We start from the raw sequence: 18,648 nt of genomic DNA, 5'->3' as shown, positions 1-18,648 counted from the left end.
CGTGGGTGGAACAGGAGATTTATTTAGACTGGTGATCAGCCTTGCACCACGGTGCCTGAGCTGCTTTGTCCAATGAAAGGTATTGCTGAGAAGCCAGACCATGAGTATTTGTCAAGCACCTGCTCTGTGGGCTGCCATGGGGAGTATGAAGAAAGTTAACCTTAGCCCTCCCCTCAAGGAGCTTCACAGTCTAGTAGAGGGGAGAGACGAGATTCATATAAACATGGCTGGAAGGGGATCAGACATCGAGTTCTGTAGAGCCCAGAAGGTGGCAGGCAGGGCCTGGGTGGGACGGTCAACCCAAGGCCATCTCGTGCTGCCCTCAGGACTGGCCCCTCTCTCTGCAGATATCGTTACGAGAGATGAGTTCCTCAGAAGGCAGAAGACGGAGACCATCATCTACTCCCGAGAGAAGAACCCCAACACGTTCGAGTGCATCACCCCTGCCAACATTGAAGCTGTGGCCGCCAAGGTGAGGCGGGGGCTGGGAGGTTGGATGGGGGCCCGGACCCTCCGTGATGATCCTCGTGAGGCCACCTGGGCCAGGGACAAGGGTGGGATGAAGAGTTGCTTTCCCCTCCCCGTGGCCAGACCTCTTTTTTTCCCCTTGTCCCAGCAGCTGCCCCGTGTTAACTCCTTCTCTGCGCCCTTGTTCCCTGGGCTCCCAAGTGAGTTTTTATTTTGGAGCTGCGTTCTATTTGTGTTGGCTTCCTGCAGCTGGTGTGTGTTCGCATTATTTAGGAGTGTGTGTGTCTGGTTGTGATTACAAGGGCCAGAGATAGAGAACGTGCTTATCGGGGCGAGAGACAGGATGAACATGAAGGTGACAGGTACTGCATTCACCAAACAAGGGGAAAACAGGACATCACGAGGGTTGTTGGCAACGATGCAAAAAGGTTGTCTGTGTGCAGTGTGGAGTCTTTTGAGCCAGGCAACGTGACTTAAGCATTGAGCTCTTCCTCGTCCCAGCACTGGATGAAGGAAAGGCTCTCTGTCCGCGTCACTGGAGGGCTCCCCCAGCTGTGGGGGGCTGGCTCCGTGGTGGACGCTGACCTTGAGGATGGCAAGAGCAGATGGTGGTATTTTTGTTTTTTTTTAAGTCTGGGCCACAGCAGTTTAGGAAATTCTGACGGCTGGAGCGGATAGAAAGTGAACAGACAGGGTTGGAGCTGAGATTGTTTTTAGCTGAAAAGAAGAAGCCATCCAGCAGATCTGTGCTGTAGAAATGTGGGCCATGGTCCTGCTGGTGGGGAATGGGGAGCAGTGGCCCCTCAGGAGGCCCAAGGGGACCCTGGGCGGTGGGGGGTCATTCCCACCTCCAGATCCGAGTGCTAGTTCCAGGCTGCGTTCAGTTTGTGAAATTCACTGAGCTGCACGCTTAGAATGCTGTGTTTACATTCTATTCCAAGGCAAAGTTTGATGTTTTATTTATTTATTTAGAGACTGGGGCTTGCTCTGTTGCCCAGCCTGGAGTGCAGGGCATGATCCCAGCTTACTGCAGCTGCGACTTCTAGGCTCAAGCAACCCTCCCGCCTCTGCCTCCTGAGTAGCGGGGACTACAGTTATGCACCACCATGCCCAGCTAATGATTTTTTAATATTTTTAGAGATAGGGTCTTGTTACATTGCCCAGGCTGGTCTCGAACTCCTAGTGTCAAGCAATCCTCCCGCCCCCCCAAAGTGCTGGGATTGCTGGCATGAGCCACCACGCCCAGCCAACATTTGGTGGAATTTTTTTTTAAGTGATGCCTTCAGCAAAGCAGAGATTGTCCTTTCTCAAAATGATGAGCTCATGGTTGAGAACCCTTGCAGATACTCCTGGGACCTGCCAGCCTGGCCGCCTCACCCTTCATGTGTTCCCTACCCTCTTACTTGAAGGCAGGCTAAGGTAGCAGGTGTTTTGGAGAGAGAGAGAGAGAGAGTGTGTGTGTGTGTGTGTGTGTGTGTGTTTGAGACAGTGTCTCACTCCATCACCCAGGCTGGAATGCAGTGGCACCATCTCGGCTCACTGCAACCTCCACCTCCCGGGTTCAAGCGATTCTCCTGCCTCAGCCTCCCGAGTAGCTGGGATTACAGATGTGGGCCACCACACCCGGCTAATTTTTATACTTTTAGTAGAGACAGGGTTTTGCCATGTTGGCCAGGCTGGTCTCGAACTCCTGACCCCAAGTGATTGGCCTGCTTCGGCCTCCCAAAGTGCTGGGATTACAGGCATGAGCCACCGCGCCCGGCTGGTAGCAGCTGTTTCATTCAAACTCACTCACATCACCTGGTTCACCCCGGCCGGGGCCTCATCTCTGCCTATTAACATCACTGTGGTCAGCAGAGTCCTGAAATGTCCAGACTCATGGGGGGGTCTCATCTCCTGGATCAGTGGCAGGTGGCTTTCAGGGCTCCCGCCCCGCTATAGACCCCAACCTTGCATCCAGGCCCCGCCGCAGGCACCTTCACAGGAGCGGGAGGTGGGTGGGCTGCTGCTGACCGAAGCCGCTGTGCCCGCAGAACAAGCACTGCCTGCTGGAGGCTGGGATCGGCTGCACGAGAGACTTGATCAAGTCCAACATCTACCCCATCGTGCTCTTCATCCGGGTGTGTGAGAAGAACATCAAGAGGTTCAGGTAGGGCTCCCAGACCCCTAGGGGCTGTCCCCTCCTGTCCCTAGCGCCCCACCAAGCCTCCATGGATCGTAGGAGGCCTATGTGCCCCCACCTCATGCACCCCTTTTGTAAACCCTCACCAAGTACGAGACTGACCTTGCAGAGCTGACACCGAGGACAGCGGCCGAGATGGTGACTCACACATGGGGCACATCCTGGGGGACAAGAGCTGGGAGGGACGGGGCGGAGTGCGCATCACCCAGGGTGGTCCGGGAAGGCCTAGGGGATCCGTCAGCGAGACCCATGGCAGTGAGGGGGGCCTAGGAGATGAGAAAGAAGATGCAATCTGGGCAGCGGGGGAACAGCTGGTGCTCAGACCCTGAGACAGGTGTTTGGGCAGAATGTTGAGGGACGGAGGGGTGAGGGGCGGAGTGGTGAGGGACAGAGGGATGAGAGGCTGAGGAGTGAGGGGCGGAGGGTGAGGGACGGAGGGTGAGAGGCTGAGGGGTGAGGGGCACAGGGGTGAGAGGTAGAAGGTGAGGGGTGGAGGAGTGAGGGGCACAGGGGTGAGGGGCGGAGGGGTGAGAGGCGGAGGGTGGGGGTGGAGGGGTGAGAGGCGGAGGGTGGGGGCGGAAGGGTGAGAGGCAGCGGGTCCAGGCCATGCAGGGCCACGGGGGCCACGGGAGGCTGTGGCATCTTATTCCAGGTGCATCTGGAGGCCACTGAAGGTTCTGAGCAGAGGCATGGCATGGTCCACTTTAGGGCATAAACGCACCTCTCACCTCTGGACACGGGCAGGGTGGCGGTGTGGGCCGGGCTTCTGTCTGAGAGGCGATGAGAGGCAGTCTGACTCTGGATCTGGGTTCAGGGTCGAGCCTGCAGGATTCGGGAAAGGGTTCACTCTGGGGTTCCAGAGAGCGAGAGGCAGGCGCGGTGGCTCACGCCTATAATCCCCACACTTTGGGAGACCGAGGTGGGTGGAGCAGCTGCAGTTGGGAGTTTGAGACCAGCTTGGCCAACATGGTGAAACCCCATAGTCTCTATTAAAAATACAAAAAATTAGCCGGGCGTGGTGGCGGGCACCTGTAGTCCCAGCTACTCCGGAGGCAGAAGCAGGAGAATCGCTTGAACGTGGGAGGCGGAGGTTGCAGTGAGGTGAGATCGAGCCACTGCACTCCAGCCTGGGCGACAGACTGAGACTCCGTCTCAAAAAATAAAAAAAGAATGAATGGATGGTGCTGAGGTTTGGGGCCTGGGTGATGAGGACAGACTGGCTCTTAAGTGGCTTCATCTCAGATCCCCGCCCCTCCTCGCACCTACCTGCAAAATAAATGTCCTGCTGCCATTTTACAGAGGGAATCACAGACTGAGAGTTTAGGCCCCTTCATTCCTTTTCACCAGATACTCATTGAGCCCCTGCGAAGACTTAGGCTCTGGGGAACCCAGCAGTGAGCAAAAGAGACGGGCATCCCCCTCGATACCTCACACCCGTTAGGCTGGCCAGGACCAAAAGCACAGAAACTGACAAGTGTTGGTGAGGACGGTAGACGTCGGAACCCCATGCGCAGCTGCTGGAAATGCAAAAGAGAGCAGCCACTGTGGAGGACAGCATGGCGTTGCTCCAAAACATTAAAAATAGAATATCATATAATCCAGCAACCCCACCTGTGGGCATATCCCAAAGGAATTGAGAGCCGGGTCTCTAAGAGACATTTACACGCCTGTGTTCACAGCAGCGTTACTCCCAATAGCCAAAACGTGGACGTCACCTAAGGGTCCGTCCATGGGGAGTGAATACACACAATAGGGCCCACCCATACAGGCTAGGAAGGTGGCAAGAGCTGAAAACCTTGCAAACTGTTAACAAAAAAAGAGTTGAAACAAATAAATAATAATACATTTAATGCAAGAGAAATACTAGCATGGTACATACCCCCTTCCCTGATCTGTCCTTCCTGGGAATGTGTTTATGGTGCAGTGTGTATTGCAACAAAAATACTGTATGGAATATTTTTTTTTTTTTTGAGATGGAGTCTCACTCTGTCACCCAGGCTGAAGTGCAATGGCACGATCTTGGCTCACTGCAGCCTCCACCTCCCAGGTTCAAGAGATTCTCCTACCTCAGCCTCCCAAGTAGCTGGGATTACAGGCGCCCACCACCATGCCTGGCTAATTTGTGTATTTTTACTAGAGATGGGGTTTCACCATGTTGGCCAGGCTGATCTCGAACTCCTGACTTCAAGTGATCCTCCCACCTTGGCCTCCCAGAGTGCTGGGATTACAGGCGCGAGCCACCGTACCCAGCCCACACAGTGGAGTATTATTCAGCCTTCAAAAGGGAGGAGATTCTCACACCCACTCCAACATGGATGAACCTTGAGGATGTTATTCTCAGTTAAATAAGCCAGTTACAAAAACACACATGCTGTATGTGATTCCGCTTCTGTGAGGTCTCTAGAGCAGTCAGATTCCTAGAGACAGGAAGTAGAAGGGTGGTTCCCGGGGGCTGCGGGAGGGGAGATGGGGAGTATTTAATGGGCCCAGAGTTGCAGTTTGGGAAGATGAGAAAGTTCTGGAGATTGGTTGCGCAGCGGTGTGAATATACCTCATGCTACTGAATTACTCACTTAAAGAATAGGTAAAATGGTTGATTTTATTTTATGTGTATCTTAGCACGATTAAAAACAAAAAGGATGTGGCCAGCCGAGGTGGTTCACGCCTATAATCCTAGCACGTTGGGAGGCCGAGGCAGGCAGGTGATTTGAGGTCAAGAGTTCAAGACCAGCCTGGCCAACATGGTGAAACCCCATCTCTACTAAAAATATAAAAATTAGCCAGGCATGATAGCACGTGCCTGTAGTCCCAGCTACTCAGGAGGCTGAGGCAGGAGAATCGCTTGAACCCGGGAGGTGGAGGTTGCCGTGAGCGGAGATCATGCCACTGCACTTCAGCCTGGGCAACAGAGCGAGACTCCATCTCAATCAATCAATCAATAAGAATGTGTTTGGAATTTCCGATGAACAGCATGAAGAGGCACGGTCCCTAGCGTTAAGAGGCACGGACGCTATAGGGAGAAGCAAGGCAGGGAAGGGGTGGAGACCGTGGCAGTCAGGGGTGGCCGGGCAGGTGGTGCCGCACCAGCGCCACGGCCTTGGCAGCCTCCCCACAGCCCCTGCATGTCTCCTCCCAGAAAGCTGCTGCCCCGGCCTGAGACAGAGGAGGAGTTCCTGCGCGTGTGCCGACTGAAGGAGAAGGAGCTGGAGGCCCTGCCGTGCCTGTACGCCACGGTGGAACCTGACATGTGGGGCAGCGTAGAGGAGCTGCTCCGCGTTGTCAAGGACAAGATCGGCGACGAGCAGCGCAAGACCATCTGGGTGGACGAGGACCAGCTGTGAAGCAGGCGCCCCAGGCGGAGAGACACTGCGATGCGGGGCATCCTATGAGGCAGGCGCCCCGGGCAGAGAGATGCGGTGGGTGCGGGGGGATCCTGTGGCCCACAGAGCTGCCCCAACAGACGCTCTGCCCCACCCGGTGATGGAGCCCTGGGGGGACAGTCGCGCCTGGGGAGGAGCAGGTGCAGCCCATTCCCCCAGCCCTGGCTGACCTGGCCCAGCGGTGTGGCCCTGCTGGCCTTAGCAGGGAGACAGGGGAGCAAATGATGCCAAGCCAGAGGCCCGAGGCCAGCCGGCCTCTCGAAAGCCAGAGCAGCAGTTGAATGTAATGCTGGGGACAGGCGTGCTGCCACCAGTAGGGCAGGGACCCGGACAGCCAGGTGACTACCAGTCCTGGGGACACACTCACCGTAAACACATCCCGAGGCAGGACAGATCGGGGAAGGGGTGTGTATTTCTCTTGCATTAAAATGTATTATTATTTCTTTGTTTCGACCCTTTGTTTGTGAACAGCTTGCAAGGCCTTGAGCCCTTGCCACCTTCCTAACCTGAAAATCGTGCCCAGCAAGCTTAGCTGGGGACTTAGGCCCCATGTTCCTGGGTAGGGTGAAGATGGGGTGACCACACACCCCAGGGTCCCAGGACAGGCCTGATTTACCCCCGGGCTTAGGGTAATACTTGCTAATCACACCCTATGGACTCAAATGCATCCTGATTTGGAAGATCAATAAATTATCTTGTCACCCTGAGAAGGGCCCATCCTCTCACTGACCCTGGGGAGCCCTTGCAGTCTGTGTCTGGCCTGCCCCGTAACTCCAGCCCTGAGGCCAGGCCCCCGTCACTCAGCTCTTCTCTGCACATAACCGCCCCTGCCCCACATTCAATGTCCCTAAAAGGCAGCCCCGCTTCCTCCTGCAGGTCAGGAGCAAGCATGTGGGGTACAGCCCTCTGGGGGGTTCATACCCCACTGCCCAGGAGCTTGAGGGGTGCAGGAAAGCCACGCCCGCTCCCCAGCAGGTAGCAAAAGTCCTAGGAGTTCTAGAACCATTCTTCTCCTTCACCCCCTTGATGCAAATTTGCCGAGTGTGGACCTGACAGGCACAGCCAAAGCAGGCCAGGTTGCACCCTCACGGGGCACCACACTGCATATGCAGGAAGCTGCTGGGTGGCAGGCTCGGATTCAAACCCAAGTCTATCTGAATGTGGGAACTGGGAGCAACTGCTCACTAACAACCTAATACCCAGACTCCCCTTCCTTCCTAAGAGAATCCTGACTGATGCTGGGAATCTACATGCACAGCTCAAAGACCATATATCCCAGCCTCCCTTGCAATTAGGGAAATGTAAGGGGAGGTTTGGGGGACAGACAAATGGTGCGTCCTCCAGTTTTCTGCCGGGGATGCAGATGCAATGGCTGGAGCAGCAGCAGTGTTCTTGCATCTTGAGGTGACTGTGAGGATGGAAACCCCGCTTGGAGGATGGTAGATCAGAAAGATAGAAGGAGCCACGGTCACTGATGACACTTGGAGGCCCAGGACTGCTGCTTGGGTTTCTTTTACATGAGACAGAAAGAAATTTGTGTCTTGTGTTAAATGACTGTTATTTCAGTTCTCTGTTACTTGCAGCCAAGAGCAATTCCTAACAAATACAGGAGAAAACTTTATTCTTTATAGTTTCAAATACCATAGGCATGGGTTAATCCTTTGCTAGGTTTTTACCCCTTAGACAAGGTATGAATTATTAATAAAAGCACTCTATTAATAAAGAGCTCTTCCAAAAACAAAATAATAATACTGTGTGGCCTGTAGCGTTTTCTGGCATTTTGACCTGCAGAAGACAAATTAGCAGCAGAAATCTCCAGGAGGTGGGAGTGAATGGATGGGGGTCCTAGGAGGATGCCTTGTTCTTGCCTCCTCCCTGACAATCCATCTCTGCACCACCAGCTCCGGGTCTGCCAGGGAGTGTGACACCTTGAAAAACAGAATGTCTCGCTCCAAGAGCCCATGAGAAATGCTTCTTTTTCCAAGACAGCCCCCAGAAACAAGCTACACGTGCTGGGTGTAGGGAGGCTGTGACTCCGAGGTGCAGCTGCCGTTATTTAGGGCGAAAAAAACCACCACACGAGGCGATGCTAGGGCCGGAAGGCCTCCAGCTTCCATCTTGTGAAAGCCTTAAGTTAAACTGTAAATCTCCCCCAAGCGCTCTATGCTGAATGGACAGACGTGACCAGGAAGGAGTCTCAGATAAAAAGCCAGTTGAGTGATTTATATCTATTTATTTGACTTCAGAACTCTCAGGTGGCTGAGCAGAATAAGCAAACAGGTGGCTTGCATGTCATTTGGGAGGACAGGTGGGGTGAAGATAAGCTGTGCGAAGGGAAAGATATCTGAGAAGAATCTGGGGTGGGGTTTCTTTTCCCCTTTGCCTTGCCCAAGTGATTTTAACCAGGATCGAGAGTGCAGGGCTGCGGGGTAGATACTTGCTAATAAGCGGGTGAGAGGAGACAGGGGCTGAGGGCTGGAATGAGGTTCCCTGTTCCCTTCCCTTCTCTGATGAAATGGTGAAGGCAGTAGGGGAGTGGGGTTGGCACCCCGAGGACTGGGCCACATGAGGATTTCCAAGGAGACCTCCCGCATCATCGGCTTCAGCCCCCGGGTCCTGCCTGTTCAGCTGCCAGCAACCCCTGTGTCTGCCTGGAGAGCCGAGTGGGGTCTGGGAGGCCAGGGAGGGAGGCACGGAGCTCCTTGCACTGTCTGCCTGCAGGTCCAAGTATTACATAAGGGCCTGTAAGCTGAGTTTTGACTGCAGAGCCAGCCCAGGGCTCAGGGAAGCTCCCAGTACAGCAAAGCCTGGAGCCCAAGGCTCTGGATGCCTGTGCCAAGCCAATAATGCCACAATGATGCTTGGTTCACACCATGGGCACCAGCCACGCAGCCCAGAGCCACCGGGAGAGGCGAGCACCGGAAATCATGTCGTATGTGTAGACACACACTTTCCTGGGAAGAAAGTCTAGGCTTTCCCAGATTCCCAAAGGGTCCTGCAATCCCAAAAAGATAAAGAACCATTGCTCTGGGATTCGGCAAATATGAGCAAATGTTTTTTGAGCTCCTGCTCTGCACCAAGCACCTTGTAAATGTTATTTTACTTATCCCCAAACTCTTCTCCATGTTATACAGGCGAAAATTGAGGCTCCGAGAGGTTAAGTGACTTGAACAAGGTCACACAGCTGGTAAGCTGGAACTTCACCCAGATCGGCTGATTTGCAACTGTAAGCTCGGGGCTGGATTTTCCGTTTCTGAGGTGCTGTTTGGGGTCCCGGGGCCTTTGGTCGTGTGTCCCCTCTGCTCTTCTAGGGACCAAGGAAGTGGTTGGTGTCCCAGGCAGTGGCTGGCTGGGGGCTGGGTGGCTGGGTGACACAATGACCACATTGAGAGGATGTGAATTTCCTCTCTTGTTTGTGGTTTTTTGTTTGGTTGCGTTTGTTTTTGCTTTTGTTTTGTTTTTGGTTTTCGTTTTTTTTGTTTTTGTTTTTGTTTTTGTTTTTTTTTTTTTGAAACAGAGTCTCACTCTCACCCAGGCTGGAGTACAGTGGCAGGATCTTGGCTCACTGCAACCTCCACCTCCCAGGTTCAAATGATTCTTGTGCCTCAGCCTCATGAGTAGCTGGGACTACAGGTGTGCACCACCACCACTCCCGGCTAATTTTTGTATTTTTAATAGAGACAGGGTTTCACCATGTTGGCCAGGCTGGTATCGAACTCTTGACCTCAGTTGATCCGCCTGCCTCGGCCTCCCAAAGTGCTGGGATCGCTAGAGGTCAGGAGTTCCAGACCAGCCTGGGCAATGTAGTGAGACCTTGTCTCTACAAAGAATATTTAAAAATTAGCTGAGCGTGGTGATGCATGCCTACAGTCCCAGCTACAGTGCTGGGATTACAGGATTTCCTCTCTTGGAAAAGGCAGTCTGCTCACCCCCTGGTAGTGCTGGCCCAGCTGGCCCTGGGCTTCTACCTAACCAGGTCACAATTCTGAGAAATGCTGGTTTTCTCACCCAACCCAGGAGGGGGGCTGCTTTGGGGAGGGGGTGAATGCAGGAGTGAGATGTCTTTGAGCCCTGGCATCATGCCACCATGTTGTTCTCAAAAGCCACCACAGGCTGGGTGTGGGGGCTCACACCTGTAATCCCAGCAGTTTGAAAGGCCAAGGTAGGCATATCTCTTGAGCTAGCACCCAGGCCGGAGTGCAGTGGTATGAACATGGCCCACTACAGCCTCGACCTTCTGGGCTCAATCTTCCAGCCTCATCCTCCCTAGTAGCTGGGACTGTAGGCATGCATCACCACGCTCAGCTTTTTGTAGAGACAAGGTCTCATTACATTGCCCAGGCTGGCCTGGAACTCCTGACCTCAAGAGATCATCCCACCTCGGACTCCCAAAGTGCTGGGATTCCAGGAGCGAGCCACCGCATAGCCTCTCCCATTCCTTTTGACAGCCATGTGGCACTCTGCCGGTGCTGGCCTGTTCTTCTGTCACCAGTCCTTGTTGGTAGACAGCCGGTCATTTCCAGGGAATCACTGTTGACCATCATTTTGCACAGTTCTTCTCTGTAGGATAGTTCCCCAAGAGGGGCCATGCACTAATTTCCTTGGAGGGAACCCCACGGCCCTCCCCAGAGGGTGCATGCACACAGAAGGGGCTTCGTGATGGCCACAGCAGGCTGGTGGCCCTGGCCTGGGACATTTCCATTTCTGCCTGTCCAACCAAAGGGGCAGGGGTCAGTGTGGATGGTGGACTCACCCGTCTCAGTTACACCCTAAGCTCTGGGAACCTGGCCCCAGGGCTGCTGTTCTTTACTGCAGAGCAGTGCGTGTGGTTTGTGAACCATGGTGCTTCTTGCCCGGGAGAGTCTGGGGAGATGCTTGGTGCTGGGACCCCACCACCTCTACAAGATACAGACTGATCCCCGCCCCCCCATCCTGTGGGGGACACTAGTCCAGTCCACACAGGCCTAAAACCCACTCACCTCGTTACCCCCAAACCTGCCCCTCTCCTCCCCAGCCCACCCCTAACTCAGTCACTCAGCCAGAAACCTGGGTAACACGGGCATTCTCTCTCTCCCCTCTCCTCTCCGTCTGTACAGGCAACTGTACACACACATTCACAGCAACACTGTTCACAACAGCCAAAAGGTGGAAGCCAGCCAAGTGTCCATCAAGTGGTGAATGGATACGCAAAATATAGTCCATCCATGCAATGGAATGTTGCTCAGCCATGAAAAGGAATGAGGCTGGGCATGGTGGCTCACGCCTGTAAGTCCAACACTTTGGGAAGCTGAGATAGGAGATGGCTTGAGCCCAGGCATTTGAGACCAGCGTGGGTAACATAACAAGACCCCATCTTTACTAAAAATAAAAAACAGGGCCAGGCACGGTGGCTCATGCCTGTAATCCCAGCATTTTGGGAGGCCAAGGTGGGCAGATCACGAGGTCAGGAGATTGAGACCATCCTGGCCAACATGGTGAAATCCCATCTCTACTAAAAATACAAAAAATTAGCCGGGCATGGTGGCAGGTGCCTGTAGTCCCAGCTACTCAGGAGGCTGAGGCAGGAGAATGGCGTGAACCCAGGAGGCGGAGCTTGCAGTGAGTCGAGATTGCGCCACTGCACTCCAGCCTGGGCGACAGAGCAAGACTCCATCTCAAAAAAAAAAAAAAAAAAAAAAAAAAAAAAAAAAAAAAACCAGGCCAGTCATGGTGGCTCACGCGTGTAATCCCAGCACTTTGGGAGGCTGAGGCAGGCAGACCACCTGAGGTCAGGAGTTTGAGACCAACCTGGCCAATATGGTGAAACCCTGTCTCCACTAAAAATACAAAAATTAGCTGGGTGTGATAGCATGTGCCTGTAATCCTAGCTACTCAGAAGGCTGAGGCAGGAAAATGGCTTGAACCTGGGAGGCAGAGGTTGCAGTGAGCCGAGATTGCACCACTGCACTCCAGCCTGGGTGATAGAACAAGACTCCATCCCAAAAAAAATAAATAAAAATAATAAAAAAAAATCTAACTGGGTTTGGGGATGCACACCTATAGCTCCAGCTACCTGGGAGGTTGAGGCAGGAGGATCGCTTGAGCCCAGGAGCTCGAGGCTTCAGTGAACTTTAATTGTGTCACCGCACTCCAGCCTGGGCAACCGAGTGAGACCCTGTCTCAAAAAAAAAAAAAAAAAAAAAGGGAATGAAATGCTGATATGCATGACAACCTAGATAAACCTTGAAAACACTATGCTCAGTGAAACAAGCCAGCCACAAAGACAAATATTGTAGGATTCCATTTATATGAAATGTCCAGAATAGGCAAATCCCTAGAGGCAAAAAAAAAAAATTAGCAGTTATCAGGCGTCAGGGAGAGAGGAATGGGAGTGACTGTTTAATAACTTCAGGGTCTCTTTTTTAGGGTGATGAAATTGTTTGAAACTAGACAGTGATACTGATTGCATGGCATTGTGAATGTACTGAGTTGTATATGTTAAAATGGTTAAAATGGAGAAGTTTCGGTCATATGTACTTTTGCACCATTTTTTTCTTTTTTAAAGAAAAAGTGTGGGCCAGGCGCGGTGGCTCACGCCTGTAATCCCAGCACTTTGGGAGGCCAAGGTGGGAGGATCACGAGGTCAGGAGATCGAGACCATCCTGGCCAACACGGTGAAACCCCATCTCTACTAAAAATACAAAAAATTAGCCGGGCGTGGTGGTGGGTGCCTGTAGTCCCAGCTACTTGGGAGGCTGAGGCAGGAGAATGGCGTGAACCCAGGAGGCGGAGCTTGCAGTGAGCCGAGACCGCGCCACTGCACTCCAGCCTGGGCGACAGAGCGAGACTCCGTCTCAAAAAAAGAAAAGAAAAAGTGTGAGCAAGAGCGAATCTTTCCTCTCTCTCTGGCTGCAGGAGGAGGAAGGCCGTCAGGAGGGGCAGCCTGCAGGGCCCCCACCAACTTTCCTCTGCTTGTTCTAACAATCACCCAACAACCAATTTCAGGGCATCCTCAGGGTGAACATGCCCCATGGGAAGGGGTTCTGGTGAAAGGGTAGGAGAGGAACGATCAATTCCGCCAGGGGCTCAAAGTGGGAGGGTCAGAGGCGAGGCCTGAAGGATGAGTTGGACCTCGCTGAGTGTATCCTCGTAGACTGTGGGTAGAGGAAAAGCGAAGCTGAGGTACAAAGCCTGAAAAGAGGGGTCAGGGACCAGTCAGGGATTCAGCTGGTCGTGGCCTTGGCAGAGCTGATCTGTTGAGAAAAATACTGGATTCTTCCTCACCAGTTGATGAGCAGTTACCGCTCCAAGCCCCACCGTCTGCCTCCCTGGCTCTGTGACCCTAATGGGTTTGTTGCCTATTGGACATAGCAGGTCTATACACCAGGACATCAGCTTGCAGCAGAGAAAGGGGTTTAATCACAGGGTGGCCAAACCTCAACTCCACCTCCCCGAGGAATTGGGGATTTGGGTTTTAATTAAAAGTCAATAAAAATCCAATTCCTCAGTCACATGAGCCACATCTCAAATGTTGAAGAGCCTCATGGGGCTAGTGGCTACTGTATGGGGCAGAGCAGATTATAGAACATTTCCATCATTGCAGATACTTCTACGGGCCTGCCCTGCCTTGGACAGTTGCTGAGTTCCTGCCATGTCCCTGGAACCACAGGGATGGGTCCAAGAGCCCAGAGATTTATCAGCCCCAGTCCCTATTCTCAAAGTGCTGGCAGCTTGTTGGGATAGGCATGCAATTAAACAAGTTATTACATTGCCACTGGAGTTGCCCAGGTGCCAGCAAGAATGTAAATGAGTGAAGTGGACCAGAGTAATGCAATAGGGACAGGCAGGGACCGTGGCAAATTGGAGAGGACATAATCCAGTTAAAAGGGACAGCTGGTACTCAGCCTCAATTGCTTGGTGTCATGCAGGAAGCAGGCTCTTTCTGGCCAGAACTGATTGTTCAAGTAAACTGTCAGTTTTGTCAGGTAGGTTGCCTCATTATCACAAAATAGCTGCCACCGATCCAGATATCACATCCTCACATGCTGGTGCCCAAAGCAAAAATGGAGGGCCTCCTCCTCAGATAGGGTTTCTCCTTATTTTCTTTTTTTTTTTTTAGAGACAGGGTCTTACTCTGTCACCCAGGCTGGAGTGCAATGGCATAATCACGGCTCACTGCAGCCTCCAAATCCTGGGCTCAAGCAATCCTCCCACCTCAGCCTCCAGAGTAGCTGGGACTACAGGCACATGCCACCACACCTGACTAATTTTTAAAAAATATTTTATACAGACAGATTCTCACTATGCTGCCCAGGCTGGTCTCAAACTCCTGGCCTCAAATGATCCTCCTGCCTCAGCCTCCCAAAGTGCTGGGATTACTGGTATGAGCCACCATGCCTGGCCAAGAAGCAAAAGTCCTGGAGTTCCTTTTCTTGGTTGCTGGGCCGTGTTTCTTGGCTTCAGACACTTGTGAGAGACTGCCCTTAGGTCACACCTTTGGAGGGGTGGAGAATATTCATGGCCAGAAAGTGGACAGCCGCCGGGCCCCATGAGGATGGTGAAACTATCAGAAACCGAGGCCACACCCAGCCCAGACCAGCAAGAGCCGATTGTGGGCACCTCTTCCCAAGTCCGTATTCAGTGACTTTACAGGGACAGCTGGAGCTGGCAAAAGCCATGAATCAGGATTTTTCCCCAGAGAGCAGGGAACTTTTTTTTTTTTTTTAATGGAGACAGAGTCTCGCTCTGTCACCCAGGCTGGAGTACAATGGTGCAATCTCGGCTCACTGCAACCTCCAGCTCCTGGGTTCACACGATTCTTCTACCTCAGCCTCCTGAGTAGCTGAGACTACAGGCGCACACCGCCATGCCCTGCTAATTTTTTGTATTTTAGTAGAGATGGGGTTTCACCATGTTGCCCACGCTGGCCTTGAACTCCTGAGCTCAGGCAATCCGCCTGCCTTGGCCTCCCAAAGTGCTAGGGTTACAGGCATGAGCCACTGCGCCGGGGGCCAGCAGGGAACCTTTCCTCGCACGTCTGTCTACACCTGTCTCCCAGACAGGGGACACCTGGTTCTTCTCATCTCTGCCTTTCGCACAACGGGATCCTCTCTCTCCTTCTCTCTGAGTCTGCTTCCAGTGACCGTTTTTATACTCAGCCCCCATATCCATATGGCTTCCAGCCCAGTACTGCTGGAGGAATCTGACTGGGCCAGCAGGCTTCCGGCTCGACTCACTGCGGGACCAGGCAGGGTCACATGGTGGGAAGGTGGCTGCATTCAGTGGGGTTGTGGGGACTGGCCATCATCAGGGAAGAGGTCACCAGTAGGGGCCACACCAGGGACACCCACTCCCAAGAGCCCATGAGGCCCACCCCGCTCTGTGATCCAGGCTTTTCTCAAGGCTGGTTTCGTTCCCCCAGGCCTCCACCGACGAGTATGCTGAGGAGGAAAACAAAATAAACTTCAAGAAAAACACCAGAGGGATCATAGGGACATTCTGGCAGGTTGGAGATGCAATTCAGAGAGAGAGGAGGGGCCGGGAGGGCATGTGGACGGCTCCCTGGGCAACCCTTCCTCAGGTCATACCTACCTTTTCTCCTGATCCACGGATTTCATTGAATTTTTATGTGTTAAAAATAACTGGCAGGGCGCGGTGGCTCACGCCTGTAATCCAGCACTTTGGGAGGCCGAGGCAGGCGGATCACCTGAGGTCAGGAGTCTGAGAACAGCCTGGCCAACATGGTGAAACCTGAAACCCTGTCTCTACTGAAAATACAAACATTAGCTGGGCATGGTGGTGAACGCCTGTAATCCCAGCTACTAGCGAGGCTAAGGCAGGAGAGTCACTTGAACCCGGGAGGCAGAGGTTGCAGGGAGCCGAGATTGCGCCATTGCACTCCAGCCTGGGTAACAAGAGTGAAACTCCTTCTCAAAAAAATAATGACAATCAGAAACTGAAAGCAGAGGTCTCTTTTGCCCATGGCCAGCTCATGAGGGAGTGCCTCTGGGGAGCTGGGTCTACCGGTGCTTCACCTAAGAGGTCAGAGGGCATCCCCTCCCCACGGGCCTGGGTCCCTTTGCCATTGGCAGCTCCTCTCCTGTCCCAGCACCTGGCCTGGCCTCTTGTTATCAGATCTCTGTTTATGAACTAGAGCAGCAACCCCAGAGCTGGAGCAGCCACAGCCCTGCACTGGCAGCTGCCCGTGTTCCCATTGATCTCCCATCACATCCCATTACCGTCACTGCCGCACACATGCCTCTGAGCACCCGCTTCAGGGGAGCAGAGTGGGGCTTGCAGCTCCTTTTGCTCGAGGCCTCTGGGTCTTCTTGAAGGTGACCTCCAAACTAGGCGAAGAGAACGGTCCCCTCCAGCAGACGAGGGTACCTACCATGCACCTGCCCATTTACACCTGGTATTTACAAACCCAGCACAGACCTGCTCCCCTGGTGACCATCACTCCTACTTTACAGATGGGGAAACTGAGGCTCGGGGGGGGTCTCACATCTGGGAACAGAGCTGAGATTTGAAGACAGAAACCTCCAGCTGGGCACGGTGGCTCACACCTGTCATCCCAGCAGTTTGGGAAGCCAAGGTGTGAGGATCACTTGAAGCCAGGCGTTCAAGATCAGCCTGGGCAACATAGTGAGACCTTGTCTTTGCAAAAAAAAGTTTAATTGGCCAGTGTGGTGACGCACACCTGTAGTCCTTGCTACTCAGGAGGCTGAGGTGGGAGGATCACTTGAGCCCGGGAGTTGAAGGCTGCAGTAAGCCATGATGGTACAATCCAGCCTGAGCGACAGAGTGAGACCCTGTCTCTAAAAGTAACTATAATAATGAACAGGGGAACTTTTGAGGGCTTCTCACTGCCGCCTCAGGGCTTACTTAGTACAGGCTTCACTGAGGTGTGCATCAGGTCCAAGGACAGAGGTCAAGGTCAGACAAAATTCAGGAAGACTGGAGTGCCCAGGTATTCAGGAAGCAGTGCTGAAAAATGAGAGGGGTGGGGGCCGGACGCGGTGGCTCACGCTTGTAATCCCAGCACTCTGGGAGGCGGTGGCGGGAAGATACCTGAGGTTGGGAGTTTGAGACCAGCCTGGCCGACATAGTGAAACCCCCGCCTCTACGAAAAATACAAAAAATTAGCTGGGCGTGGTGGTGTGTGCCTGTAATCCCAGCTACTCAGGAGGCTGAGGCAGGAGAATTGCTTGAACCTGGGAGGCAGAGGTTGCAGTGAGCCGAGATCGCACCACCTGTACTCCAGCCTGGGGGATGAAGTGAGACTCTGTCTCAAAAAAAAAATTTTTTTTAATAAAAAAAAAATACAATTAGAATTTTAAAAAAAGAGAGAAGGGTGGGCCACCAATACTGGTACATATGTGGGGGCTTGGCTCGGAGGCCTGGCCCCTCCTCCTTGCAGACCCAGGTATGGAGAGGTTGGTCCTGAGGGTCCCCAGCATGGTCCACTTCCTGCATTGCCCCTGGGGTCAACAAGGCCCCTGGTGCCAACAAGGTCCTCTGCACAGGAGCACCCCAACTTGGGTCTCTGAACTCCCTGGCATCGTCCTTCCCTGGCAGCCCCAAGGCAAGACAGCCGGGCAAGACAGCCGGGGCCCTTGGCAGGAAGCTGGGGCTCACAGTGTGGGCAGGAGCTGCAGCTGCGCCGGGAAGCAGGTGGGTGAGGAGGGGGCGTGGAGGAGAAAGAGGAGAAAGGATTGGGGGCTTTCTGGTTTGTTTGGCTACTAAAATTAGCTGTTTGTGAACAGGAGGCCAAAGTCTCGCACCCTCTCCTCTCAGCACCGTCTGCTTTGAAACTCCAGGTGCTTGGCTAAAAATTGTATTGAAAGTTTCCACGCGGCTTGGGGTGACTGGAAATGAGTCTCTGACACAGGGTTGTCTTTCTTTCTTATTACATGTCACATTCAGTTCTGATCTTGTTTTGACCGACGCTGTGTGCCCGTCTAACTTGTATGATGGGTGGGATATGAACGCAGGTTTGAGGCTGTGAAATTGCATTTGCTTGTGTGTGTGTGTGAGACAGGGAGACAGAGAGGAAGAGGAGGAGGGAGGGAGGAAGGGATGAAGAAGGAGACACAGAGAGGAAGGACGAAGGAAGGGAGAGAGAAGGGGAAGGAGGCAGGGAAGGAGGGAGGGAGAGATAGAAACAGGAAGAGGGGAAAGAGAACAGAGAGAAAAAGAGAAACAGAAAGAAACACACACACAGGCTTTGAGACCACTAGCTGCTTGGCTGTTACCAGCCAAGGCCCAGCATACGGTGGACATTAGGTGTCTTGTTGTCTTGTTTTTTTCTTTTTCTTTTTTTTTTTTTTTTTTTGAGACAAGGTCTTGCTCTGTTACCCAGGCTGGAGTGCAGTGGTATTGTCACAGCTCACTGCAGCCTCCACCTCCTGAGCTCAATCTCCCACCTCAGCCTCCTAAGTAGCTGGGACCACACACATGCACCACCACACCCAGCTAATTTTCTTTTCTTTCTTTCTTTTTTTTTTTTTTTTTAAGAAATAGGGTCTCATTATGTTGCCCAAGCTGGTCTCAAACTCCTCCACCTCAGCCTCCCAAAGTGCTGGGATGACAGGCATAAGCCAGCACGCCTGGCCTGGGGTCTTGGTGACAGAGTAGCCA

General features: G+C 53.1%; 1 protein-coding gene across 2 annotated transcripts in view; it reads left to right on the top strand.

Moving 5' to 3' along the window:
• Positions 1-6,476, top strand: part of CARD11 (caspase recruitment domain family member 11) — a 137,985-nt gene extending 131,509 nt beyond the window's left edge. For both annotated transcript variants that reach the window (XM_003274949.4, XM_012496262.2), the window contains 3 exons: positions 348-472; positions 2,502-2,617; positions 5,787-6,476. In XM_003274949.4, the coding sequence (XP_003274997.1) occupies positions 348-472; positions 2,502-2,617; positions 5,787-5,991 (446 nt within the window). In that variant the 3' untranslated portion in view covers positions 5,992-6,476. The remainder of the gene's footprint in view (positions 1-347; positions 473-2,501; positions 2,618-5,786) is intronic.
• The last annotated feature ends 12,172 nt before the right edge of the window (positions 6,477-18,648 follow it).

This window comes from Nomascus leucogenys, chromosome 17, assembly GCF_006542625.1.
Source record: "Nomascus leucogenys isolate Asia chromosome 17, Asia_NLE_v1, whole genome shotgun sequence".
Lineage (NCBI taxonomy): Eukaryota > Metazoa > Chordata > Mammalia > Primates > Hylobatidae > Nomascus > Nomascus leucogenys.
The sequence above is the reverse complement of the archived record's forward strand: the minus strand, read 5'-3'. Positions and strand labels throughout refer to the sequence as shown.